The 27,383-nt window shown below is 38.1% G+C and overlaps 1 protein-coding gene across 1 annotated transcript in view; it reads left to right on the forward strand.

The window, feature by feature from the left end:
- cyth3b (cytohesin 3b) overlaps positions 1–26,714 on the forward strand; it is a 45,468-nt gene extending 18,754 nt beyond the window's left edge. Inside the window, exons 2-13 of the mRNA XM_038307764.1 lie at positions 7,179–7,261; positions 7,545–7,609; positions 9,584–9,650; positions 9,781–9,899; positions 10,337–10,417; positions 11,834–11,946; positions 16,009–16,157; positions 16,821–16,932; positions 21,137–21,213; positions 23,510–23,581; positions 23,674–23,828; positions 26,015–26,714. Of these exons, the coding sequence (XP_038163692.1) occupies positions 7,179–7,261; positions 7,545–7,609; positions 9,584–9,650; positions 9,781–9,899; positions 10,337–10,417; positions 11,834–11,946; positions 16,009–16,157; positions 16,821–16,932; positions 21,137–21,213; positions 23,510–23,581; positions 23,674–23,828; positions 26,015–26,087 (1,166 nt within the window). The 3' untranslated portion in view covers positions 26,088–26,714. The remainder of the gene's footprint in view (positions 1–7,178; positions 7,262–7,544; positions 7,610–9,583; positions 9,651–9,780; positions 9,900–10,336; positions 10,418–11,833; positions 11,947–16,008; positions 16,158–16,820; positions 16,933–21,136; positions 21,214–23,509; positions 23,582–23,673; positions 23,829–26,014) is intronic.
- The last annotated feature ends 669 nt before the right edge of the window (positions 26,715–27,383 follow it).

Consider the following 27,383-nt stretch of genomic DNA (forward strand, 5'->3'; position numbering starts at 1 on the left):
TGTACTTGTGAGAGTGTAATGACAATAAAACGTTCGAAAAAAAGGAAGGGTTGTGTACTGCATATAGCTTATAAAGGTTCTTCAATACTTGGCCACCGCTCTCTAGCTCTGAGCTGAATGTTGACCCTTCCACACCCCCAAAAAACATTCTGGCTATGCCCATGGTGCAGAGCTCACCATTGAGGCTGTTTCTGGTTTGAACAAACTACCTGCATGTATTGGCAGGTTTTAACTGAAAATCATTTCCAACAAATTTTAAATGAAAAAGTCAGATTTCCAGGTGAACCTTGAAACTTACCTTGGCCAGTTGGAAATCTGCTGTTTTTGGTCATCAGCCAATTTATCTGGCCATTTTACATTAAATCAACACTAAAACCCCCTGACCTAACTGAATAAACAGGACAGACATTTACAATGAATAATTTCCCTTAGAACTAAAATAGATAAAACTCAAAATCTCTTGATGATCAAAATATAAATGTGTAGCAGAGCATGAAAAGGTTACCTAATCAAAGCCTCCTTTATTCTTGTAAGTAATTAGCATGTGGTCTCTCTTCCTATTTACAACCCCTGTGGATTTACAGCAGGAATGGACAATTTAGAGCAGGATTGGTCATAAGTTCCGGTTAAAATTAAGTCATAAGACATCATTACTGTGACTCCTGATTAATTGATTATATACAAACTGCCACAAGTACTGGGAATGATACGAATCAAACACAGGGCTAACTGTAACCAAGTTACAGCATTTTAGTTTATTTTCCCCAGTTGATTTTGGTATCTGATGAAAGTATCTAAATAACAGTTTTGTTGGTTTACTATGCAGCCACAAAATATATACTACCCTTATTGTTGTTCTTTATGAGGAAACATTAGCTCCTCTTGCTGTTTTTATGCATTTATGCTTGGCCATCAGCAAAAGGAAAAGGAGGCCAAGCTTGTTTGAAACATTATGATGATGTATTGATTGTCCTGGAACAGCAGCTCTCTATGCCCCAATATGAAACGCTGACCAGTGAGGCCTTGAAATTTTATGTAAATGTGCCTGGGCTTAAATTGGAAGTGTTTTTATATGACCTAATATGATTTTTTTTTTTTTTGCTTCTCTGGGTGTAAATCTGAAGACTTATCTAAATACTTTGATATTCTGTGGCTTTCATGAATGATGCATCAAATGTGTATTGTGTGTTGTACAGCATAGTTGCACAACACACACAATAATATCATTGTGTGTCTATTGAGATCATTTTTTCCCATTTTCTGGACCAGCTGAGAGCTTGCAGCCAGAGGAGGAGGGCTGGAGTGTTGTGCGTATTACAGACGTATTTGGCTTGCGGGGTCTCTTTGATCCACAATTATTGCCCTATGAGAAACTTTAGCAGAAGCTGAGAAATAAAAGTTAAAAAGGATGTAAAGATGACCAGCTGGGGGGTATTTGTTCCCATGTCACTCTTTGGTCTTTGCCTTTTTCTCTTGCTAGAGGGATCCTCTGCATCTCCTCTAAAAGGTGGCATTCAGTTTTCTAAACATTTTGACTTTTTCTGAGGACCTCCTTGTTTGGCAGCTGGTATTGGAGCTTTCAATATAAGTTTAAAGCTTTTGTATGTAAGTTTGTCAGCTGCACAGTTGGTTACAGGTTTCGGTAAGCATTAAGCTAGGCTGTTTAAGAAAACCCAAAGATTTACCAAGATATCAATTTAATATATTGTATATTAGATAACTATTATGTAAAATCACACTTCGAAATTAATGAGTAAATTGGGCTCATGTATTATTATAAAAATGATCGATCAATCTGACATAAATCCTTGTCTTTTTCCATTGTATGTGCAAGTATTTATTTTATAAAGACAAGGGGTTAAACTGTATCTTACCACTGTACTTTAATTCTATGAAAAAAAAAATGTCAGCAAAGCCAAATAAAAAAAAAAAAAACACAGAGAAACTATTATATTAATCAAAGTGTAAAGTCTTCATTTTTTAGACTTATCTTTATCATATATTAACTAATGAGCGTGATTGGTAACAAACCAGACAAAAGAAAATGCAACCAATGGAAAAAGAAAAAAAATCTTCTCTTTTTCAAAAATAAATAAAGCTATGTTAAGAACAATAAATGTTTTACAAATTATCATTACTTTTCCCACTATTTGAAGATCCTGGTTAATAAAGATTCCATTTAAGGCTTGTTTTCGCAACAGGATAATAAGCCCGATTTTCTGTCTGGATCTGCCCCTTCCAACATTAAGAGGTTGACCTAATGGTCATAATGCCCCTTTCGATAACCTTGATATATTGCTGCTCTGTGTGGTGTGTAAAGGGTCCTCTGGGTATTGCTCGGTGGAAAGTTGGGACCCACTGTATCACATAACAGGAAAATCAAACATGTTGAATGATCTTTTCCTGATATCTGAGCAAGTGTGATATTTCCCAGTTTACAGAGGGGATAACCTGATTAATGTAATATGTAGCCAATCAGAACATGTTTCCTAATAAAAAAATGCAACAACTCTCTAGTTTAGAGTCCCTGCTCATGCTGTCCACATTCCTTCAATCAATGCCTTTTCTTTCTTATTAGAAAATGTTTTTTCCATTAGTAATTAGTCCACAGTATTCCAAGTATTCCCTCTTTTCTCATCCCTCTCTCTGTTTATTGACTTTGAACTCACATTTGATCTTGTGATGTTTTGTGAGATTTCCTGTCTGCCATCTGGATTTTTCTGAATAAAATGTGTTGGTGTATCCTGGCCATGCGGCTGCACTTCACATTGTAGAACCAAACCTTTTATATGTTGAGGATTGTTTATTATGACATGCACTGTTTCTTTGGTTTTTGAAAATCCTCCGAAATTTTTAAAAACTTCTGTTAGGTAGCAGATATTGTCTTATTTGTGTATCACAATTAAATAAGAATCACTGGGTAGAAGGAAACAGAGTTATGGATACATTTCAGTAGGTTTCCTAAACTTGAATCTCACTGTGGTGAATAAACCTCAACAGTTTAGAATAGTGTAACAGTTCAGAAAACCTCTTTTATTTAATTAGAATGGTACATGAGTCAATAAACAGTGATTAAAAAGGACATCCAGAACCTATTTAATGGCTTTCAAGGAAAAACAAGATTTCCATCAGCAGAGTAAAGCCACTTAAAGGGCTAATTTGTCATCTGTACATGATAAGAGTAAATTATTAGGTCACGTTGCTTATTAGACTTAGTATTCATGAGGCAGTAACACTTAACCCACTTTGCGTTTTGTGAGTTTATAACCTAATGTAATGTAATTTTTTATATAGACTTTAAAATTAGTTGCTGTACTTCTATCTGTATCCTAAATTGTCAGTACTTTGAGCATTTAGTTTTAGTAAGACGGTCCACAGTATCTGAATCCATCTAGGTCGCCTGTTCTCATGACTTTGTGCCTACTTCCGATATCACAATCATGTCCTTCGGATATAATAGCCTAATAGTCTACGCTACTTCTGTCACTTTTTTCTCATGGCGCCAGACAAAGAAGGGGAATTTAGTCAGACAATGTGGAAAAGAAACACAGTAGATAAATACAGAGGGATGGAAATAACTGTCCTTTTTTTCCACCATTATTTACAGTCATGGGGGGGTGTGCCTGGATTGTAAAGCTGCTTAGTGGTATGATTTAGCTAGGGGATTTGAATCTGTGCTCACCCCCACTTCAAGCACCGGAGTGGAGGCGGAAAAGAAAGTGAGATTGAGGGGGAGTGTGTTCATGTGTGATAGTGTGTAATGGCGTTGGAGAAGTGCAATATGCTTTGGCTGTATGTTAAAATGACCTACTTCCTGTTAGCTTGCTCTCAAACCGATTTCTGTTTTCTGATGTGCAGAGGAACGTGGGGGAGGTTCTCCAAGGGGTCTATGTGGGGGTAGAGGTTGACGTGGCATGGCAAAATGAGGGATAAGTAGGTGCCCTTTGGGGCTTTCTATGTGGAGGGAAGTTAATGCAATGTGTGTGAAATGTTAATTCTCCACTCACCCTATATGTTATGTGCATTTAATGTTCTGTGAGCACTCACATTAAAGCAATTGTTGCATGATGGGATGCTCTCTGCAGCTTTAATTACCCCTAAATAGAGGTTGCTGACAGCTGACTATCAGTAAGGCAATATTTGAGGGAGCCAGTCTTGCCAGATGTCAACCAGTTGAGTGTAAATACAGGCTTTTCAAATTTACCTCTGTAGCCCAGCAGGAGAAACAGCCAACATGTAGAGGACAGTTCACTGATCAAATAAGACCTTGTTTGTCTTGTTGGAAAACGATGTGTTATGGTGCAAAACGTACACTGCACAGCAACCTAGACACACTACAGATATTAGAAAACGTGGTGATAGCAGCATCATGGTGTGGGGTTGATTTTCCTTTGCTGAGACATGAATTTGGGAAATTGAACTTAAATACAGAGCATTTCTAAATTCTGCTTTACACTTGCTCTATTCTAAATATTTGCTCAGTTTCAGTTGACTGCCTAACTGTTGAGTCACTTACGTCTCAATTTGTAAATTACCCCCAGCAAATCAACATTTGGTTGATTCTTTTTGGTAATCGTTTACAACAAGTTCAGCTGTCAGATTTACACGGATTTACATTAATTCCTAGTATTGGTCTTTATGACCAAAATGATGTGACCACCCCCACCCATCCCCTGCTGTGTGAGTGATATCATGATGTTTTTAGAAGCTTAAACTTATAAAGAAAAAAAAAACACATTTCATTTTTTGGTTGCTCCATTATAGGATGGTTTGGGAGGCTGGAAAGCACAAACTAAGTTGCTAAGGAAGGCCCCCCACATTTGTAGTTTTTATCAAACATGTATTGAGAAGGTCTGTTCAAATATTTTCCTTTTACCAATGTGAAAGCATTGACAACACTGTACATGGAGATGTTAAAGAAATGCATACTAATTAGTTAATGTGTTCCTATGTAAAAAATATAAATAGCTAAATAAAATGAACCTTGCATAAATCATATCTGTTGTTTTGTTAGATTTATGTGTTTATTTATATAGAAGGAAGGCTTTGGTTAAAATATTTTAATGCCCATTCCTTAATCTTCCTTAATGTAATTTTTCAAAGACATTTTAAAGAGATTCCCTCTTGAAAATTCTGTGAGGCATAAGGTTCTGACATTAGGCCAAACCAGAATTGTAGACCCATTAAGATATAGGAGGTAAACATAGTAAAAAGTATTTAGAGTTTTGTTTTATCTTTCCTCAAGAAGATTAAAAAGGAAATTATTATGGAATTTTATACTGAAACTTTTACAAAAAAACCCCAAAACATTTTGATTATTTACTCTTAAACTAGTTGACTGTATATATAAATAGTGAATTGCTGTTTATGCCGAAGATTTTTTTTTTCCTTGCAAGATATAATTGGTTAAATTGGTTAAAACCAATTGTTATTTTGTTTGTTCGTTTTGTTTTCTATTTAGAGTCACCTTTAACTATTCATATGCTTGCCGTTCATTAGAACCCTTGCAGTTACGGAGCTCATTAATGGACCATGGTTATCAGAAACTACACTGCTGGACACATCACATGCTTTATCAATAAATGAGGCATAGCTTTATAATACTCTAGCTTGTAGTATTTATATAAAAAAATACATTTTGCATAGCAGTTTTTAGAACCAGCTTGATTTGCATCTTTGCCTTTAAGTAAGATTTTACAGTTTTACTGCTGAGTCTTATGGGTTCTAAAGTATTTGTATGTTATTATGCAAATGTGTCCATTTTCTTGTAAACTTGTTTAATGCTGCAATATTTGGCCTCCAATCACCTCAGGGCTGCCCTCTGTGGGTTAATTGTTGGTTCTGATTAGATTACCTTTGCAAAATAATATTTTTGTATGTGAAGAAAATGCATAGTAACTGAAACAGGCAAGAAAAGTAAGAGTAAAAAATTCCCTTGACATCTGAAGAAATTGGATTATACATAGTCATTATTCTGGTTCATAAGAGATGAACTCATATGCCTTAACAAAGTCAGATGGTTAGTGTAAAATATGATTAGTTTCAATTCTTTAAAAAAAAATAAATGTTAAATGTCATATTTTTTCCTCCTATTTACCTAGAAGTCTCACTTTTCTTATCCATCAGTGCAAATTTAAAAATGTCAAGCTACTTTTTGTTTTTATCGAAACTGACCTCAGATAAAAACTTTTCAAATTTTTTATTTGAAAGGTGCATTCAAACATCCAAATAGGAAGACCAAACAAAACCGACAAGATGAAAAGAATCATAAAATACTTGAAAATACATAAAATTAAAAAAAGTGTGTTTTTAGGAAAATTGAGATCCTTTGTAGACAAACACATCCTGATTTAGCTTTTAAAAAGGCGTATTTCATCGATGACTACCCATTCTAACCTGTATTAAGATGTGTAATCCTCCTTTTCACTCTAACTCTACTACTTTATGGATAAAAATTGGTTAAAATTTGATCATAATGTCTAAAAAACACTTCATTATGCAACAGCCTTTAAGTAACCATTTATTAAATCATCAAAACTGTTTTTTGGAAAAGATTGAAAAGGAGAAGATGTTAAGGCTTGTAGAAAACTTTAACTTGGAGTTTAATTTGTACAATCAACCCAGGTGCGAAAGTGCTCTAATTGTAAGAGCAAAACTAAATGGCTAAAAACTAAGAGGGAACATGACTGAACAAACCATCTCTACAGTGGAAGATTGTGATGGCAGCTTTTCTCCAGCGGAGAGAGGAAAAGCTGTTATAAGTTCAAAGGGATATCAATACTTGTGCAAGGCGAGCTCTAAACTTCATATGATGATTCTACGAGCTTGGCGGCTCAAAAGCCAAAATGTGCTCCCCTCATAAGTGCAACCACCTGCTGGGCTACATTAAATTTGCAGGAACAGCATGATGCTGCAGTCTCCTCCTTTCCAATCTGTTCGCTGCATTTAATCCTTAACTTCAAAATCGAATCACACCTCCATTCATTGGCAGATTAATTTAGGTCAAATTTATGTCTTTTATATGAAATCACTGACCAGGTATACATTGCAGAGCTTAATCCCTGTGACTCCGACTGGCTGTTTGGAAGATGAAATAATTTAATCCATCGTCATAACCCAGCCCTTCTCTCTCACTCACATGCAGTTTAATTTTCCCCCCACTCTTTATTTTTTTTCAGTGCCCGAGGACCTGTCTTTGGAGGAGAGAGATGAGCTTTCCAACATACGTCGCAGAAAAAAAGAGCTTCTCGATGACATCGAAGTAAGTCACAAAAATTCAGCTGCAGTTGATAGCTGAGGGTTTTGGTGAACTATATCATTGTAAGACTTGATAGATGGGATAAAAATGTAGAAAAGTTTGATGTCATATAACACGATGATGCATGAAGCTTCTCTCGTATTTGCATGCAAGTAGTGACATCTAACATGTCACTTGTCTCTCAATTGAGTCACATAGCTTTACTTCAGAACACCAACATATTGCCTTATTGTAGATTAAATATATACTGTATGTAAATTAAATTGAGGCCTTTTTCTTATTGCAGCGGCTGAAATTTGAGATTGCCGAAGTAATGAATGAGATTGAACAGCTGACTTGTGTTGGGGAGAGGTGAGTTTGGGTTCACTTTTGTTCTTTATTTTAATTGCGATTATTTTACTTCTGCTCTGTAGAACAAACTATTTCACATGAGTCTGAGAGAAGGGATTATGTTAATTATAATGGAATTAGAATCGAATTGTAATATTTTGGGCGACACTTTCCTTTTTAAAATGGGAGGGTTACTGTATATAGGCCAGTGGTGTTTTTTATCAGAATCCCTAAAGAAAGTTTTGTGATTTTCATTTTGTCTGACAAATTCTGGCACACAAGAGGATGTTCAGCTTAAAATTAGGAGAAAGAGGCAGCTGCATTTATTGGATCTGCTTTGGAGCTTAAGTTTTTTTTTTTTTTTCAAAACTGTCGCTGTTTAGCTCCATGTTTGTTCCATTTTCTTTGGTCTTTTGTCCACTATGGTTAATTATGACAGCAGCATCACACCTGTCCTTATGTGTTTTGTGTCCACAGCTTAATCCTCCATTGTTTGGAGAGTACAGTGAAATAGCCCCTCACCTAAACCTTAATCAAACAGTCTGTATATGGCTGCTTTTCTGTGATTGGCTGGAGTGAGGCCATGTATCAGGCTGTTTGTATCTCAGGTGCAGCTGGTAAAACTGGGCTCAGGGTATTTTGGGTACAGGGAATCACTGAGGGCATAAAGTTGCACATTTTACTGGAGAGTGCCTTCAGTGTGCTTTTTAAAGCATTAAATCATTTAAATGGGACATAATATTCTTTCCAAGCTACAGCAGGAAGAGTTAAGCTGGTGGCATGAAATGTACTGTTGCCTTTATGCAGCAGTAAATTCTTGCAGCTGTCCCATGTAGTTTTTAAACTTTGTGTAAACTCAGTGTTCAATAGAGCCGTAAAACCTAGAGGACAAACAACAGAGGCACAACCAATCAAACTTTGGCAGCTGATTTCTGATCTTTTTTCTTTTCTTTGGTCTCCTTTTAGCAGTTCTCTATGCGAAACAAATTGGACTGGTCAATGAAACTTCTCAATACACAAAATTTTTCATAGATTTCATTATTTCTTCAATGAACTTTGATCCAAAACTAGAAGGCATTCTGGGCATTGGCAGTTGGTGGTTGGCTTAAACTTCAAAATACGGTAGATGTATACAAAAAAACAATCAAATGTATACTAAGTTATCACACCATTATTTATATGAATGCCAACAACAAAAAACTTTAAAAAAATTTCTTAAAAGTGCTTTAAATCATACCTGTCTAAATTCATGCTGGTTCAGATCCTTGTTGCTAAATCATTCTTTATAACAGATGGCTATAATGTCAGCCCTGTGGTGGTGTGCAAATAAAATTGCGCAGGAGAGCTGCACCCCAGGATGGTCCTATCTTTTTCATTGAAGAGGAGCTACTGTACATGTACAACTTTTAACAAGAGTCAATAGGCAGAGTTTTGCACCATAGGGCAGAAATACTTCACCAGTGCGACTATGGACAAAACAACTTTACGTCATTAAAGATTAGATATTTATCTTGCACATAAAAAAGATATATATTAATATATTTAGAAATATTTTAATTTTATATGTCAATTTTCTGATTCTGACCAGTGTGACTTTCATCATGTGTATTTAATATACAGCTTTTCATTCTAAAATCTGCTCACAGTTTGGTTTAACAGTTAAAGCTTGAATTACCTTTCATAAGCTATTCAGTTAATTACTGATTTTAAATCTCACACATTTTGCTTCTCTATCATTGGTCCATACAAAGTCCTCTTTCATCTGTCCTGTGGTCTTTGTTTATACTCTCCTCTTGTTCCTGCCTTCTCTGCTTCTGTGGCCTTACTGTTCGAATCACTGCCATGGCATAAGCTACATAATGCCTATTATGGCTCTTCTTGCTTAGTTGGGTTACAACATTATAATCAAGCTTTTTTCTTATGGATACCTTTTTCAGCTCTGTGAGGATGCACAGAATGTATTTTATAATACTTCTTTTAAATATGTATTCACAGCAAAACCTCACAAAGAAACAAACAGATTGCCATGGGAAGGAAAAAATTCAACATGGATCCTAAAAAGGTAAGACCTTAAACTTTGAATTAGTCTTCAAAAACAAAATAATTTTATTTGTATTATTTATTTGATTTATGGAAATAAAGGCAGCATAGTTTTCAAACCAGTCTGTAAGTAAAACTGGTTGTTTTAACAGGGGATCCAGTTTCTTTTGGAAAATGATCTTCTGCAGAACACCCCAGAGGACATCGCACAGTTCCTCTACAAAGGGGAAGGGCTCAACAAGACAGTCATCGGGGACTACTTAGGGGAACGGTAAACTCTCCAGTTTTCCTCCTGCTGTCTTTTTTACCTCCAGTTTTTTTTCTTCCTGTGTTTTTTGTGAGCTTTGGTTGCCAGTGGTCTGACCTATGCACAAATCTCCTGGAATTCTGTGCCCTGAATGTAGCAGGGCTCAGCCAGGAGATAGTATAAATAACAAAAAAAAGAAGAAAACAAAGGCAAAGAGAACATGTGGTTTTTATCTGAAAGAGGTAGAGCTGTCAAAAAACAACAGCCATAGTTATGAAGTTGAAATAGTTGCTCTAGCATGGCTGGAGGATTTAGCTTTTCTCAAAGATCACCAAATTGCACCCTTCTGCATTTCTGAAATAGAAATGCACTGAAGTGTTTGACTACATTTTGTTCTGCAATTAAATAAATTAAATCAGTTTATAAGATGCATGACATGTGATATGCATTTTTCTTCCTAGTGATGACTTTAACATCAAGGTCCTTCAGGCATTTGTGGAGCTTCATGAATTTGCAGACCTCAACCTTGTTCAAGCCTTAAGGTGAGAAAGTCAAGTACTGCCCTTTACTTCAATTCGTCCATTCAGTATTCTTATTGTTTGTTGGATATATACTTTACAGTTAGAACCCTTAATCAAGTGAACAATTATCTAAAAACAATTAGAGACTCCAGAGGACTCAAAGAAAAAAAAAGTTTAAAATCCTTTTTCATGTTACTCAGGAAATTGGCCAAAATAAGATCAAATCATATTTTTAATGAGGAATGTGACCATATCTCTATACCTTTAATTACCATTTGTATATGTATAAATTTTAAGGTAATAAAGATTTAATGTGGCACACAAATACCAAGTGGTGAATAATTATAAGGTCAAAGGAAAATGAGAAAGCTAACATTTGTTAAGCCTTTGCTTTATTTGCAGCTACAAGTTTGTCTTTACTGTTAGGATAATTGTCATTGATGATGTGTGAGTTTATTACACCTTAATATTAGCTGCCTGTTGTGTGTCAGAACTGATGTTTTCTCCAGTAGCTTATCTAATTAGGCCAGTTGCTTAATGTACAGTTATAATCTTCATTCTGCATGTGGCAAAGACTTGGGAATGGAATGAAAGCAGTGTCCTTGATCTAAGAACAAAGTTTAATATTGTAATATGGTTGAAGTCATGGATGTCTACTTATCTGCAAAGACTGGAGTTGTATAAAATGCTTCTTTAACTGTTTATCGGCCCCGCTTCAAGAGATTTGAGCCCAGTTGGTAAGCAGCTGCCTTCTGTAACTTGAAGCAACTTCTCTGATTTGAGTTAGATTATAAATTTTATCCAAATCTGTTGTCATGTCTCATGATTATGTAATACATGCACATTAAGAAGTGTTAGAGTTTATTCCGAGAGATCTCTTTTCAGTAAAAAAAACCTTACACTCTTTAAGTATTATGATGATGGTTTGATCAGTGTTTGGTTAAATATTCATAGCCTTGTAGATTTTGAAGTCTATGTCACATGTTCACCAGTCTTCATGAGGCTGTTTGTTCACTAATGTTCTCTATAACAAACGTTCTTGGCCTTCACAGACCAGTTACAGTTCTACTAGATTTTATTAACTGTTTTCCAATGGCAAGTGGTTTTTCTTATTTTGGGGTATTCCATTAAAATTGTGTCATTTTCTTTCCACATTAAAAATAAGCAGAACTTTATGTTGGTCTGCTACAGAAGACATTGGCTGCCTTTTTATGAGGCTGTAGTGAGTTCAATAAACGTCTGAGATGCTTTACAAGTCATCATGTTTCCAAATGTGTCCTCTGAAAGCTCATTTTTATATTATGTAAATAAAGGCTTCAGTTTGATTTGTAACTGAACAAAATTCTGCAAAGAAAACAGCCCTTGTTGATTCCGTCTCGTCTTGATATTAGATTTAGATAATAAGATGATAAGATCATGATGTTTCTGCTGTTGCAGGCAGTTTCTGTGGAGCTTCAGACTTCCTGGCGAAGCCCAAAAGATTGATCGCATGATGGAGGCATTTGCCTCCAGGTACTGCCAGTGCAATCCTGGTGTCTTCCAGTCCACAGGTACATACACACCTCAGCTTCCTCATGACTCAGTCTTGATGGATAAGACCTTTGCACAACTAGATCAATTAATTTGAGTGTTTTGTTGAATTTACAGCGGCCATAGTTTATCTTTTAACTTTTCAAAAATACCTCGACATCCACTTTCAGAAAAAATCATTATTCTTATTTCTCCTTTATTACTTCATTAGAGATAAATGAACAATTGTCAGATCTTCAGATTAAGTTAACATGTTGCTCTATAAGTGGCTTTCTCCCTGACCTCTGTGTAATCAGCATCTGTGTCTCCAGCAGTTATAGCGATATTGATTTCTGCTCAGTGGCGGTCATTAGTGCAGTTTTGTCTTGTTGCACCCGTCTACAGCCTCCTGTGTTCAGGTCGCAGCCCAGGTCATTAGTATTGATGCAGCAACACACCCTGGCTAAGTTATTGGTCATTTGGTGAGAACATAGTGGCCAGCATTATAAATCACACCTCAGAGGATGTGGACAGAGGCTGTCTGGATGGATGAGGTAGAGGAAGCTGTGCAGGAGTTATGATCTGTCTCCAATTGTGGTGTATGGGTTCAAATCCCCCTTCTGACACCAAATGTGAGGGATTTGCACAAACCACCTAGAAAACCACTGAAATTTTTTTAAAAGGGTCGTAATCTATTTAAAAAAAAGTGTTCAAAAAAACATAAACTGGGCCAAAAACAGATTTCAATTCAGGTACTAACATAAAGAACTCAAGCACAAACTGACCTATCAAACAAGACATGAGGGAAACTTAAATAGGTGCTGATCAGACCACTGTTGACACACAATGGGGATAACTGACAATCTAACAAACAAATGAACTTAATTACACAGAAAAATACTGGCCAGACACCAAGTACTTTTTAAATTTAACAAATTAACAAAACTACCCAAAACAAAGAATATCTAAACAAGTGGGCTCCGGTTTTTCCGCTCGCACTTCTCCTCTTGCCTATTTATTTTAATTGTAATTATTAATTAATTTATTTATTTACCTATTTATTTGTTATTTTTTTTTTTTTCTCTTCCTCGGTGGGGGGGAGCGGTTGCGGGCGGGTCGGTGTCTGGTGTCCGCTGTCGCATTGTGGGGGCCCCTTTTTTTTTTTTTTTTTTTTTTTTTTCTCTTTTTTTCTTTGGGGGGTTTGGCATGTCTGTTTTCTCGGGGGGCAGGCGGGCCTGCTGGGTGGGGGTCCTGCTGGCGGCGCGCCGCTGGTGTGTGGGGGTCCGGGCGGCTCCGGCGGGGGTAGTGTTGGGGGGCCGGTCTGGGCGGGCTGGCTGCGCTGGCTGGGTATTCGGGTGGGTTTTCCCTCCTGGAGGCATGGCGGGGCTGCTCTGTTCCCACTGATCGCGGCGGGTGGGGCTGCGGGGCGGGTGTGGGCCTGGGGTGGCTATGACCGGCGCGTGGTGGGGGGCCGGGGCGGCGGAGCTGCTCTGGCCGCGTGTCGGGGCCTGGTGCGGGCTGCGGGGGGGGTGGCGGACGTGGCTGGGCTGCTTTGGCATCGTCCGGTGGGGGGGCGGCGCGGTTCGCTCCGCTCTGGCTTTGTGCTGCCCCTCTGGCTGCTGGGGGGGGTGGTTGCGCCGGCTGCGGTCTGCTCCTCTTGCGGTTTTGCGCCGGGCGGCTTTTCTGCTCTCGGGCTGATTCTGTGCGCGGTGTGTTTCGTTGCGCGCTGTTGGCATCGGTCTTGGTGGGGTGGGGCTGCGCTTTTGGCCGGGGGGGCGTTTTGGGGGGGGTCCCGCGGCGCTCGTGGCCGGTTCGCGGCGGATGCGCATGGGCCCCGGCCGGGGGCGGGGCCGTCTTAGTGTTTTCCTGGGTGGTGCGGTCGCGGTGGGTGTTGCGGCCGGTCGCCGGGGCTTGGTGCTGGGGGGCGGGGCGTGTTTCGGTGCTCTGTGGGGCTGGGGCGTTTCGGTCGGCGCCGTGGGGGGGCTGGTGTTCGGCGCCCGGCCCTACTTCGGGGTGGCCGGCTGCCGGCGGGGCCCGCGGACTCGTCCCCGCGGCTCCCCGGGGCGCCGGCATGGCGGTGGCTGGGGGGCTTCCTCGTGGCTGTCTCTCCTCCTGCCTTGGTGGGGTCTGATTTCCGGGGCTGGCCCCGCCTTGGTGCCTTCGCTTCTGGGGTCCCCTTGGGCGCCTGGGGCTTTGAGTCTCCCGGCGCTGGACTCAGTGCTCTGGGGGGTGTGCCTCTCCGGCTCTCCACAACCACTATTGAGCATTTTTTTCTATGGTTAAAACTTTACATGCACAAGTTCACCCTCACAAACAACTACAGGTGCTAGGCTTCAGGTACTTAGAGATTCACTTCCAAACAGAAACCCCACATTCATATCTTCAGGTAACACAGAGTACATGTCAGACTTAATAATATTACTTTAGTGATAGTTTCAAGGTGTTTGCTTTATTGTATATCTCGTACCATGTTTTTTGGTTGTGCTGTTCTTTTTTCTTTTTTTTTTTTTTTTTCTCCATCTCATTACAGGTGTTGAAGCAGACTGAAAATGTTTTGTCATTGTCTCCTTCCTATCTCCTCTTTCTTTCATCTTTTGTCCTGTTTTTTTCTTTTTCTTTTTCCTTCTTCTTCTTCTGTTTTTCTGCTCTACTTACATTGCAGTGTCCATATGAACTGTAAAACTCCCTGCATAATTATAATAAAGCAATTTATATACATGAAACAAGTGGAGCGGTATGGCAATTGCGATACCGCTACACTTGTGAAAGTAAAATCTGTTGGGCTCCTTTTGGCATCAAGACAATTATTCTTATTGCCACCTTGCCAGACAGGACACTGTAAAAAAAAAAAAAAAAAAAAAAAAAAAAAAAAAAAAAAAAAAAAAAAAACAAGTGATAAACAAAATTTCCTTCCTATTACAACAAATATTGTGACCTGCTGACTAGCCTGCTACAGTACAACTAATTATGAAGAAAGCTGGAGCTCATTGCAACCATCAAGCAGTAGATCCAAATTAAAATGGCAACTCAAAGAAACATAAATGAATTGATTGCATTTTAACCAAAATATAACAAACTGACAAAGTTAACTAAATGTCAGGCTAATGAAAATATCTGAAATGTGCAACCCATTTTGAAAATGAAAAATATAAAACTTACCACACAGCTTTAGAGTGTGACAGCAGGCCGTCACATACCTCTTTCCAACTGGTTGAAAAAAAAAATTAATCCTGGGAACAATCGGGTTTCAGAGACAGTGGGAAGATGGGAAGAGCTAACTAACCTGTGTCAACCTTGGCAAAGTTGCTTGTCACTCAGCAAGCAACTTGGGTTAAACTTGCCTTCAATTGGCTCGGCTCTGATCAGCATACAGTGGGAACACCAGACCCGGGTCGATCTGCTAATTTACATGATGCCCTTAAACACAACGTTCCTACGTCCACACAAGCCAGTCGCGTCTGATCTAACAAGCCAAAACTACTCTGCTTACATTCCATAAACATGGCGAAGCACTGGTAAGAGGGATTTGGAGGGACTGAAGAACAAAATAATACAGCACACTTTATATGGGTCGGCTCCCTTTCATGTTGCTGAAACTGTTTGAAGGCGATTTTAACCCGGGTCACTTGCCTAGTCGTTTCACACGGGTCGACACAGGTCAGTGAGCTGATTGATTTTTCGACCATTGGGAAAGAGGTGTAAGAAGCCGTACAAATGTTTAAAGAATAACAATCGAATTAACACAACAGAAACTGAATCTTAATTTCTTGTTGCTGGCCACTGCAGGAGGTTAGAAAAAATGTACATATTTATGAAGATATCTGTTTTTATAAACAATTTATAAAAAAAACTACCTTTGTGGCATAATGCCTTACTGAGGACAAGCTGAGGACAGGCCTAATAGCGATGTTAATAAAAACTGATGAAAGGTGCTCCAGCATTTACTAAATGTATAAGGATTCTGCCATTAACACACTCATTAGAAATTCTATATTCTAATATTTAGTAGAAATAATTTTCATTATAGCAGTGCTTCTTTTTTCATGCGGTAGTCTCTTCCAGAGGCAAGACAAGTCCCTGAAACTGTCCAATTTCCTCCACAGACACTTGCTATGTCCTCTCATTTGCCATTATTATGCTGAACACCAGCCTTCACAATCCTAACGTCAGAGATAAACCCCCAGTGGAGCGCTTCATCTCCATGAACAGAGGGATCAATGAGGGAGGAGATCTCCCAGAGGAGCTACTCAGGGTGAGGATGCTGACTTGGTTGGTATAGCAGGACAGATTTACCCCTTGGTAAAGTGGTGAAGTGTTTACCTTTAGTGTTGATGCTGTTTTTTTTTTTCATTTGTTCATTTTTGTCACTATTTACCAGGCAAATAATTTATCCTAGTCCTTAATTCATTTTTTTAGGTTATGGTAAAAAGAATCCACCCACTTTCAGATGCATTGTTTAAGATTTACCAGGATCTTTTGAAACTGAAATAGTTTTAAAACGTCTTTGTAACTCTTCCCAGATTAATTGGGTGGCAGCAATTGCTTTGCAGATGTTATTGCTGATGTCTTTCCTCTTTGGCTTTGAGTTAAAATACACTTCAGTGCTTCAGAGTGGCAAAATTCTCCTACTTGCTGAAAACATAGAACCTGGTAGAGACAAGGATCCTTAGTGAAGTTCTCTGTTAATCCAGCAAATCTGTGATTATAAGACACATTAAGATAAATTAATCTATAAACTTTTTGCACCAGTGTATATCTGAATCTATTAAAGAAAAAATATTTTCCAACTGCCTGAGTTTTTAATTTAAAGCTCCTTTTCATGATCAGAGTTGTTTTATTGAGGTTTGGGGAATGCTTGCTGGTGCTGTAATTTGGATGTAAACTATATCCCTGCATTTCTCTTTTCCTGTGGTAGAATCTCTACGACAGCATCAAGAGTGAACCCTTTAAGATCCCGGAGGATGACGGAAATGACCTGACACACACGTTCTTCAACCCAGACAGAGAAGGATGGCTGCTTAAATTGGGTTAGTGTGAGTCTCCCTCCATTCAGCTGCAGGGACAGTGTGAGACATCCTGGATGAATTAATTTGTTTACTCTTGCATTTTATTTGCCTTACAGCTGGGGATTTTTTCTTTTTTTCTCCTAACAAAGGCTTAAACTGCAAAGTGTTGTCACGCTAGGCGGAAGTGTTACAGCATGGTGCACAGACCTAATGGCAGCAAAAGCTGTTTAAAAGGAGCTGTAATGATTAGCTTATTATTTTTGATGAAAAGAACTGTAAAGTAGTGATGTGAAAGACTGAAAGTATAATTTTAGATGGTGTGACGTCACATACCATCTCTCTGCATTGTTCTCCAGCCTCATTTTTAAAGGCCGGGCCGGCCCCTCCCTGCCCAGAGAGAGTGGCTTAGTGTACGGACAAAATGGCAGTGAGGGCGTCCAGCAGATTGAAAACATTCACCTGAGGACGACCATTTGCCAAAATGAAGTTCTTTTTCTAACAGCATGATAAAGTTACAGGTTACTCAATCCTTTATTGGACACATTCCTCTGAAAGGTGATATTCTATTTATCCTTTGCAAATATATGCATCCTAGGCGACAGGAGGAAATGGAGCAGGGGTGAAATGGTCTAGCTCAGAGATGTTTCTAGATGAGTGGTCAGAATAACAGTAAACCAAGAAGGAAGGCATCATAGTGACATGGCTCATTGATGTGTGGATGACGAGATGATCACAATACTTAATGAAGGTTTAAAAGGTAGCTTTTAAGATACAATTATACATTTCAGTCCACGATTTTAAATCAGAAAGGAGATTGGGCCCAGTATTTTAGACACTTTACATAGTTTTATGTAAACATCTTAACATATCCATAATCTTAAACTAATACTATTTCTGGCTGGCTTCCATATTTGTAGGCTGTTGCTCTTTGCCAACATGAAACACCAAATTCTGTGCTCTGCTTTGGTAATTCTCATATAATCTGCCCAGGCACCAGAAAGTAAACAGGTTACACACTAAAGTAGTTCTAGACCCTACCTTTTGGGTTTGAAAGAAGAAAAAACTTGATGAAGTTGTTGATGGAGGGGACCGATGGTTTATGAATAGAATAGAATACAATACAATAGAAAAATCCCTTTATTGTCCCACAATGGGGAAATTCTGGATTTTAGAGCAGCAAAAAGATAATACAAAAAATGGTCACACAAATTTGGTATAAGAATAACATACTAATGAAGAGTTAAAAAATAAACAAATGAAAGACTGTTGTAAAGTATTTTAACAATATAAATACTGTGCACCTGCAGAATAAATAACTAATATATAGCTGTGGACACAGTAATGGATATTTCAAAAATAGCAGCAACATCAGAGATGTACAAATTACAGTAGCATGTTATTTAAATGACTAAGGTAAAAACTGGGCAAAATCAGCATGAATGTAAGAACTTATGGAGGTTGTTGGGAGCATTGATGGTTATAGAGTCTTACAGCTGCTGGAAGGAAGGATCTGTGATAACGCTCCCTGATGCATTTAGGGTGCAGCAGTCTGTCACTATAGGAGCTGTCCAGTTCTGCAACAGCTTCACGAATGGGGTGGGAAACATTGTCCAACAGAGATGTTAATTTAGTTAGGATCCTGCAAGTAACATCCCCACAATGGGGAATTTTACTTACAGTACATCTTGGTTGACAGATGAGAAGGATAATAGTTAATTTATAGTAGATTTTTGTACCTTAAAGGAAATGTTTACTGATTTTTTTTTTTTTCAAATGCTGCTTATAAATGATTGATGTTTTATTTAAGCTGTTTTTTCAGTTGGTATTAAAACCAGGGTTTGCTTAGAAGCTGAATTGTTACTTACAAAGTGAATTGTGATAATAAGTCAACATTTTCAATAGAAAAACATCGATATTTTTTCCTGTAGCCCAGCTCTAGTACCACTTGATTATGTTGGAGAAATAAGAATATAAAAAGTTTTTTTCCTCCTACTTTTATAACTGTAAGGTTTTATTTGAGCATTGTAAAGTTAAATGTGTCGGGTTAAATCCATACTTTCCCTAAAACAATGGCAGCTGGAAGATGTAGCAACTACAGTAGTAGAGCATCTTTCAGACTGATAAGCTGTGCAAACAGATGGAAAAAAAAAAGAAAGAAAGATTTTAAAAAGCATGCTAGGACAATTCCCCAAATTATCCTTGGTGAATATGCTCAAACTCAGGAGAAAGCATATTTCTGAATCTGAAACAAAATGTGCTGCTTGCACTTTCTTGTGCTAAATGAAAATTAGTCCCTTCTTCTTTGATTTCCAACTTTTACTTTCGTATAAGCTGCATGTTTCAAAGCGTGGGGGAAAAGTAGCGGCTTATAGTCCATAAAGTAGGGTGATTTTGTTCTAGGTTGGAAACATTTATTTTCCTTTTCTTAAAGAAGTAAGAGGAGATGTTTTCAAAAAGGTTGTGTCATACACAAAATGATAAGAGCTCTTGATCAGGAAAGAACCAGTGCTTGTCTGCTTAAACAACCAACAGGTTGCTTAAATACATCAATGTTACTGCATGTTGGGAGCCTATATTGCATGTATTCAGGGTAGATTCATGACTTTAAGTGATGTCTGAATATTATTCCTAATGCCTCATGGCTTCATGTGTCCTCCCAGTCTGTCGTTGTAATGTTCTTAAATTACATAACTATTTAATCATGTCGGGTATTTTAGACCAAGTTTTATAGCTAAATATAAATAATATTTAGTAGCCAGGGTGCAGTTTTTTCTTGGGTTAAGAGGCAAACTCACTGCAGGTGGTTTGTTTTATTGCCCCATACATGCACCTGGTTTCGACCTGCACATTCCTCTAACTCTGTGTAATGTCTCTGAGGTCTTGTTCTGCTGGTGAGCTCAAATACAAACTGCCCCAGTGTGGTTCACAGACCTAACGTGATTATAATAGGGTACAGCTCCTCCCCGGAGTCATTTCCCAGCACCAGTTTGGACAATGATGCTCCTAATTTAACTCTCTAAAAATAAACCCTGGAGGATGCAGAGGAATAAATGCCTTCTTTTTGGTGGAAATTTCTGTGTAAAGCGGAAATTTGTCCATGCTAATTCAACAGCCAGACTTTATTCATACATAAGGCAGCAGATAACTTTTCAAATTATGTGTGGCCCTGTGGAGGCTCAGGGGATGGAAATGCTGCAGGGAAATCTAGAAAGTTTAGTCAGTGCAAACAATATTACAGGAAGCCCCAGATTTTGATTAGTATTTTTTTTTATATAACAGGTGCACTGATGTATGAAGACATTCATAAGGGCTCTGGTATTAGGGCTTCCGTTTTGTTTTTATTTTATATTTCTGCAGTTTTTTTCTGCTGATGTTGCCTGAGGCTGAAATCAACTTCAACCCGCCATGTTTGACTTTTGTTCTCTCTCTCCCTTTTTTTGTGTGCCAAAAATTAACACATGCAATGACAAACTTGCTGTGGGGTTTTGGTTTCTTTGTCAAAGTGTTTGCTGGTGTGTGCTCCTCTAGGCAGGTTTTTTTTTTTTTTTATACGATGTTGGGTTTATTTAAGCCTCTAGATGTCCACCTCTATCAAAAGAGATTATATCTTTTGTCTCTGAAAAATAAACAAAGAAAAAATAAGCAAAGTCAGTACCAATTTAAGATACTTGAGTCATTGTTTGACTATATTGTAAAGTTTAGAAAGTTTCCACATAAAACTGAATATTAGCTTTTCAAAGCCAGTTGACTACAGTTTTCTCCTTGTTGTTTGGTAAGAAGTCTTTTTCTATGCAGCAGTGATATGGAAACCATTTATCTCCCTAACACTAAACGCCAAAGAGTTCTGAGAAAATTACAATTTTTTTTAAACATTAAATGATTTTGTAACCTTATTAATAACTAACTATGATTTCCCCTCTAGGTGTGTTGTACTCTTTGTAAGGCTGAGCACTAACCTTTACTTTTGTTTCAAGAACAAGCATCCTTTATCTCCTTAATGCATCTAAAGGAAAACAGGCACATCATTTGTGTATGGAATTGAAAGGAAGTTATTCAATTGAAGAAGCAAATCAATTGTAGTATTAATGTAATTGTAGGGAAGAATAGGAGAAAAAATAGGTGGGCCTCATTAGAGCGACATATGCTGCTCTTTGTCCTTAGAGAGACAGCCAGTCTGTTTAGTGCCATTGTCTCACTTCCCGTTTCCTCTGTCTCTTCCTGTCAGGGGGTCGCGTGAAAACCTGGAAGAGAAGGTGGTTCATCCTGACGGACAACTGCCTCTATTACTTCGAATACACAACAGTAAGTCCTCCTCTGAGAGCACAAACTACGTATTGAGTTCAGGAATTGTATTTTGAATTTCATTTAAAAGCTTCCAGCTCACTACACTCACTTCTGTGGTAATGATGTTTGGTCTTTAAAGTAAGTAACTGAAATTTGGCAGGACACTTCTTCACATTTGAACTTTTTAACATTCTGATTAGGTGTGCAAGTTATCAATTTGTGAATTAATCTCAATTTTATATCTTTATATATCTTATAGAATAACTATTAATTGATAGGCTGCCATTTTCTTAAACACCTGAGTTTTCTCTCATATCAAGCAGATCTTTCCTTAGTAAGAAGGGACAATAAAAAAAATAGTACATTATTATATATTAACAATTTATTGTGAGAGCTTTAATAAACTCTGACATACTGCTAAGAGAGACATGCTGTTAGCAGAGCTTTTAAACGGTCGGCTCTGGTTGCTCTCAGAGGAATGTTAAAACTTGTCTCATGAAGTCCATTAGCACTCAAAAGAGTTCCCCATCTACTGTGCTAATTGCTAGCATTTCTTTTTCTATCATGTTAGAAGCATTATGCATGATACCATCCACTCGTCTTTAATCACATCCTCACCTTCCGAACACAGCAAAGAGGGTTACGCTGCTCCACCATGCAGCAAATTTAAATAGGCACTATTTAGGCAATCACTTAAGAAGTTTATCAAGTGTTTATATTTACAAGCAGAAGAGCATAAAGTTGATTCTGCATCCTTCTCACAATTAAACAGTGTAAATTATCCCGGATCAGACTTTTAATGTTTCTTCTTTTATCTCTCTTCTCTGGCATTAAATCACCATAAAATACAAGTAAGGTTCTTAGCAGATGACAGCCACACTACAACACATACCAAAAATCCTTTAAAGAGAAAGTTATCAGTTAACAGGATGAAACAAATTATAACAAACTATCTACCGACTTCTAATATAAAGTGGATTGTTTACATCTCTAATTTTGTCACATTGTAACCCCAAACTTCAACGTGTTTTATGTGACTGACCAACATCACTTAAGTGTATATATATATATATATATATATATATATATATATATATATATATATATATATATATATATATATATATATATATATATATATATATATATATATATATATATATATATATATATATATATATATATAAATAATAAAAAATAGTCAGTCATCTTTGAAAACATATTTTCAAGTCTAGTTACAGATTCTCCATTGTTTTTAAGTCTAAAGTTTAACAGGGCAATCATAGCATGAAATATGCTGTCATCTGAAACATTGCATTATATGTTCAGGGTCAGTCCTTGATTTGAAGGAGAAGCTCCACCCCAGTCTTCTGCCACCCTCAACGGATTTTATAGGATTGCCCTCCATCCATTCCCCCAATCAACTATGACCACCTTTCCTGCCCTTGCTTAAGAAAAGCAGCAATCTACCTTTAGGGTTTGCCATGGAGATCTGTGTTCAGGCTTGCATCACTGGACCTTGCATTTCTTCTTCTCACTGGACAGATATGCGGGGTGCACAAAGAATGGCTTACTTGTGGATCTTTGATACTTATCTAAAAGTACCGTGGGCATCTTACCTGAAAAGTTCAATGTCTGGCTTAAAATGATTGATTTATTACCAGGCTTCTTTAGAACTTAATGACATTTTTCTGAGGTATTCCACCTATATGATAAGGTTTGTTTGAATCAGGGAATTATCTAGTAGTGTGATGACTTCAGATGCCTGGTGTTGGACGCCTCTGTTCCCCCTCCTCCACACTTTTTTAGGAAATATAATTATTTTTTTCCCTTTGCTTTCCACCTTTAGATGAGGAATTATGCCCATATGTAAGGTTTAAATGTTGATAATTCTATTCTCTATGTTGCTATCTGCCTGATGTCAGCCCACTCTTTGTCTGTATGGGAGGATGTTTTATTAGCAGTTGTGTGTACTAACTGCTACATCAGCAGTGTCCCCTACATACCACGGTATTATCCTTCAGGACACTATGATTATATCCTGTCCTCTGTCTGACTGCTGGAAGTTCGCATTATCCACCTCGATATCTGAGCAGGAAGGACACGTGAAGCAGAGAACATGAGGCTGATTTGAGACCCAGATAATCATATCAAACTGGATTTCTTCCCTGTTTTTCATCTTAATGTCATTTTTACATTAAGAAATGACAGTAAGAATCTTTGTTTTTGATCTTTGATTATTAATTTTGATGAAATGTTCTATTCTCTACTCTTGTTTGGTTCACGTCCTCTCTCTTTTATTGACCTTCTATAGGACAAAGAGCCCCGTGGGATCATCCCACTTGAGAACCTTAGCATCAGGGAAGTTGAGGAACCCAGGAAACCTGTGAGTCCTATCTACCTCTTGGATAACAATTGTGGTTTCTGAAAAAAAATCCTTGGCAAAAGCTAATTATCAGCTTTTTTCTGTTGCAACAGAACTGTTTCGAGTTATATAACCCTAATCATAAGGGCCAGGTGATCAAAGCCTGTAAGACTGAGGCAGATGGACGTGTTGTCGAGGGCAACCATGTGGTCTACAGGATATCAGCGCCTACGCCTGAAGAGAAGGAGGAGTGGATAAAATCTATCAAGTGAGTTTCTTTCTGATATTGTTATAATCAACCTCAAAGATAATCATCTTTAAATGTTATTCTAGAAAATGTTGATTACTTCAGGGCAGGGGACTGTGCTTACAGGCTTCTTACACAAAATCTTCAAAGTTATCTGGTAAAAAATTACATTACACAATATAGGAATAAGCTCTATTTCAACATTTCTTTAATTTCACTTACCGGTATGTTAGTCATCTACAAGCTGCTGATAGTTTCAAGGTTGGACATTTTTTTTAGTATCTCCTGCAAATCTCTGATTTTGTTCCTTTTTCAGTTAGGCCGTATTACCCATTAATCCTGACTGATGAAAAAACTAATGAAGCTTATCCTGTTTACTGGATGTTTGATTTAACTCAGAATAGTTTGCCGTCTTTAAAGTGGACACAAACTGCAGGCAAAGAGATGCATGTAAAGTGCACTGAGAAAAGATGCATGGACAGTGCAGCCTTGTATTGCCTTTTTTCATTTTGTCACTCTTCTAACTTCAGTATGTTTTATGGGAAATTTATGTTATAGACTACAGAAACCAAGAGGTATATTTTTGTAAAGTAAAAAGAAAATTAGATCGAATAACCATTCTTTATGGCAAAGTAGCTCAGTTTCAGACAAATGATACATTTTTAAGATTCCCAGAAAATTCCTAATTTTACTGACTACGCCATTCTAACACATTTCTATGCTTTGATCTGAATAATCTGCTGTAACTTTGATTATTTGGTCGTTGTCCTGCTAGAAGGTGAACCCCGACCCCAATCTTAAGTCTTCTGCATCCTCTTAGAGCAGATTGTTTTCCATTTATCTCGCTCTATCTTCACATCTTAACACACAGGGATGATATTCAGTGTTACTTGTCCACAACCCTTAGAGTTTAAAATCAAAGCTAAGTATTAAACCTGACAGAGCACCTTTTTCGGTGTGTTCTTCCCTACATCTTGCATGCTAAACTGCGAAGGTGAGTTTTTATGTCCTTCTTTCATCAGTGGTTTTAGTTTTTGCAACTATTTGATGAAAGCCACCTGAGCAGTGGACTTCTGCAGCTCCTTCCGTGGAGTGAAGTCATACAGGTTGCTTTGTGCTGTAATACTCTGCAGTTCCTCATCCTCTTGTGCACAAACCATTAAAGATAACCTATCTGCATACTATGAAGTGATAGTGACTCTTTATGGCAGAGTGGGGTGGAACCCAGCAAAGCCATTCCAAACTAGGTTTGATGCTTTCGCAACCTCAAAGAGTTACAAGCAGCATCTTCACCAGAGGGGTCCAGAAGACTCTGGTCCTGGGGAGATGAAAGCGTTTTTATGGAAAGCGTTATAAAAAAATATCCGTTCTTAGGAAAAAATTATTGGATAAGAAACAAAGTGTCTGTTTGTTGTGGGTCACGAGTACACAGTTCCAGATTATAGTGAAACATCATTCATTCATTTCCTCAATTTTGATGTTCCATGAGATAAGTTAGCTTGTCAAAGACAGAAACGGGCAGTGGAAATGTCAGTAATCATGCTGCCCTTGCTTGTGCTTGATCACTCCACAGTAGAGTCATTGTTTCATTAGAAATGACAATTGGCTTTATGAAACAAGGGCACAGTCATGGTTTGCAGCATGTTTCTTGATCATGTGGCATTACAAAGGGAATCAGAGATAAGCACAGTGGGGGGTTTAGCCTCTTCTTGCTTTGTGCTGGTGCTAACAGGATTTAGCAGCCGTGAAACTGGGCTTCTCAGCTGAGCCCAACTGGCTTCCTGACTCACTCTCATTTGACGCTGCCTCTCCATCACTGCTCTTTACAGAGAAACAGCCAGTAATCTAGATCATAATTGCTTGCCCTAATTGAGGCCCAAAAACCTGCAGGGGAGCAAGAGGGAATGTGTGGGATTGTATGTTTTACTGCGTTCCTGGCAGAGTTCTGGAAGAGGGAACTAATAAAGAGGTTCTTCCAAATCGGAGTAAAAAAAAAAAAGCAACTCTGGATGGGAAAGGAGCTCATCTTCTGAAACCATGGAAACCTAACTAGGTCACTGCGCAAACTTTTTTTTTTTCTCGTTTTATGATCTGGTTGAGGCAGGGGTCTCCATAAATGTGTCTCATTTCCATATCAAAGATCTTTGAGACCCTCCTCTCATGTGGTGTTGTTTGTTTGATTACTGTCCTTTGATTGGCCTCTCCAGGGCAAGCATTAGCAGAGATCCCTTCTATGATATGCTGGCCACAAGGAAGAGACGCATCGCCAACAAGAAGTGAAGATAGACAATCAAATCAAGGTCCAAGGTGCTCCGTCGCCCTCTCCTTTGGTCTATGAAGAAATAAGTGGCATGCTGCCAAGCTGGTTCGTCTCAGAAACTCTCAGCAACTTGAAGACAAACCTTTGACGCGCTATAAGTCATAAAACGCTACTTGAAAGTGGAAAACTATTGAACCAGCCTGTTTGTGTCCCCTTCATGTCATTCACCCCAAACCTTACCTCCCCATTCATATTAAAATATATTTTTGTTTCTACTTAAAGCACAACTGCCATGTTTCAGGTGCACATGCATGCATGTGGGTTATTATTAATAACTATGTTTCTGTTCTGTATGTGTGTCCAACAGTGTGCATGTTCAGTTTGGTTTCTTACAGTGTGCGCCTCCAATGTGCTTTAAAAATGGTTTTTGGAAGCTAAAAACTAGAATTCAAGTTAGATCAAAAGAATAAACAGGGAAAGGAAACAGATGAACAACTCTAAGGGATGGCGATTGAGTCAGTTCAACGTAACCACAGCTGGACCGAGGGGTCATTTCATTCTGGTGCTTAGCTCTTCTCTCCAGGTGCCCTACTCAGAGTAACCTTAAAAAAAAAAAAAGGTGTCAAACGATCGCAGTCTAGATTCTTCTAGGCGGATTTCGTTCTTTTCTTTGGGAGCAGAGACTTAAAATGTGCACACTTTATATTTAACTAGTAATGGTGCTCTTAGATAAACCCTTAGACCTGAAGTTGTAATCCTTACCAACTACCAACTTCATAAAGAGAAGTTTTTTTTTTCCTTTTTAGCTTATTGCCTTTAAGACATACCATAGGATATTAGCAGCACTAAAAAGAGCTCGCAGGAAAGCAACTTATCTGTTTTTATGGAGATTTCATTTGAAATTGTCTTTGGCATCTCATTTTTCAAGTGTGGTTAGCATTAGCTTAGCATATTGCTAGGGAGGACTTAAACAGGCTTCTCCTTGTGTATTCCTTTGAGAATTTAGGTCCTTACCTTGACTAAGGTTTGCAAAACAGTGTCAACACTTTTGGACAATAGCCTGCTAAGCCAGTGACTAACTGGCCACTGCATACACTATGCTTGTTAGCCTTTCTGGTATCTGCTGAAAGTGTTACTCTCTCTCTCATTTTCTGGTAGGCCTATCCTCTCCAATACTGATAATAGCCACATGTGAGACTTCTTTAGTCAATTACAGTGTTTAAATCTAGAGATACAGCATGATCAGTAAGATTATAATGCATCTGAGGGAGAAAAATAACAAATTTTCCAATTTGGAATATTACAATTCAACTTTT

This window comes from Cyprinodon tularosa, unplaced genomic scaffold (assembly GCF_016077235.1).
Source record: "Cyprinodon tularosa strain WSP-4 unplaced genomic scaffold, ASM1607723v1 ctg62, whole genome shotgun sequence".
In the NCBI taxonomy this organism is placed as follows: domain Eukaryota; kingdom Metazoa; phylum Chordata; class Actinopteri; order Cyprinodontiformes; family Cyprinodontidae; genus Cyprinodon; species Cyprinodon tularosa.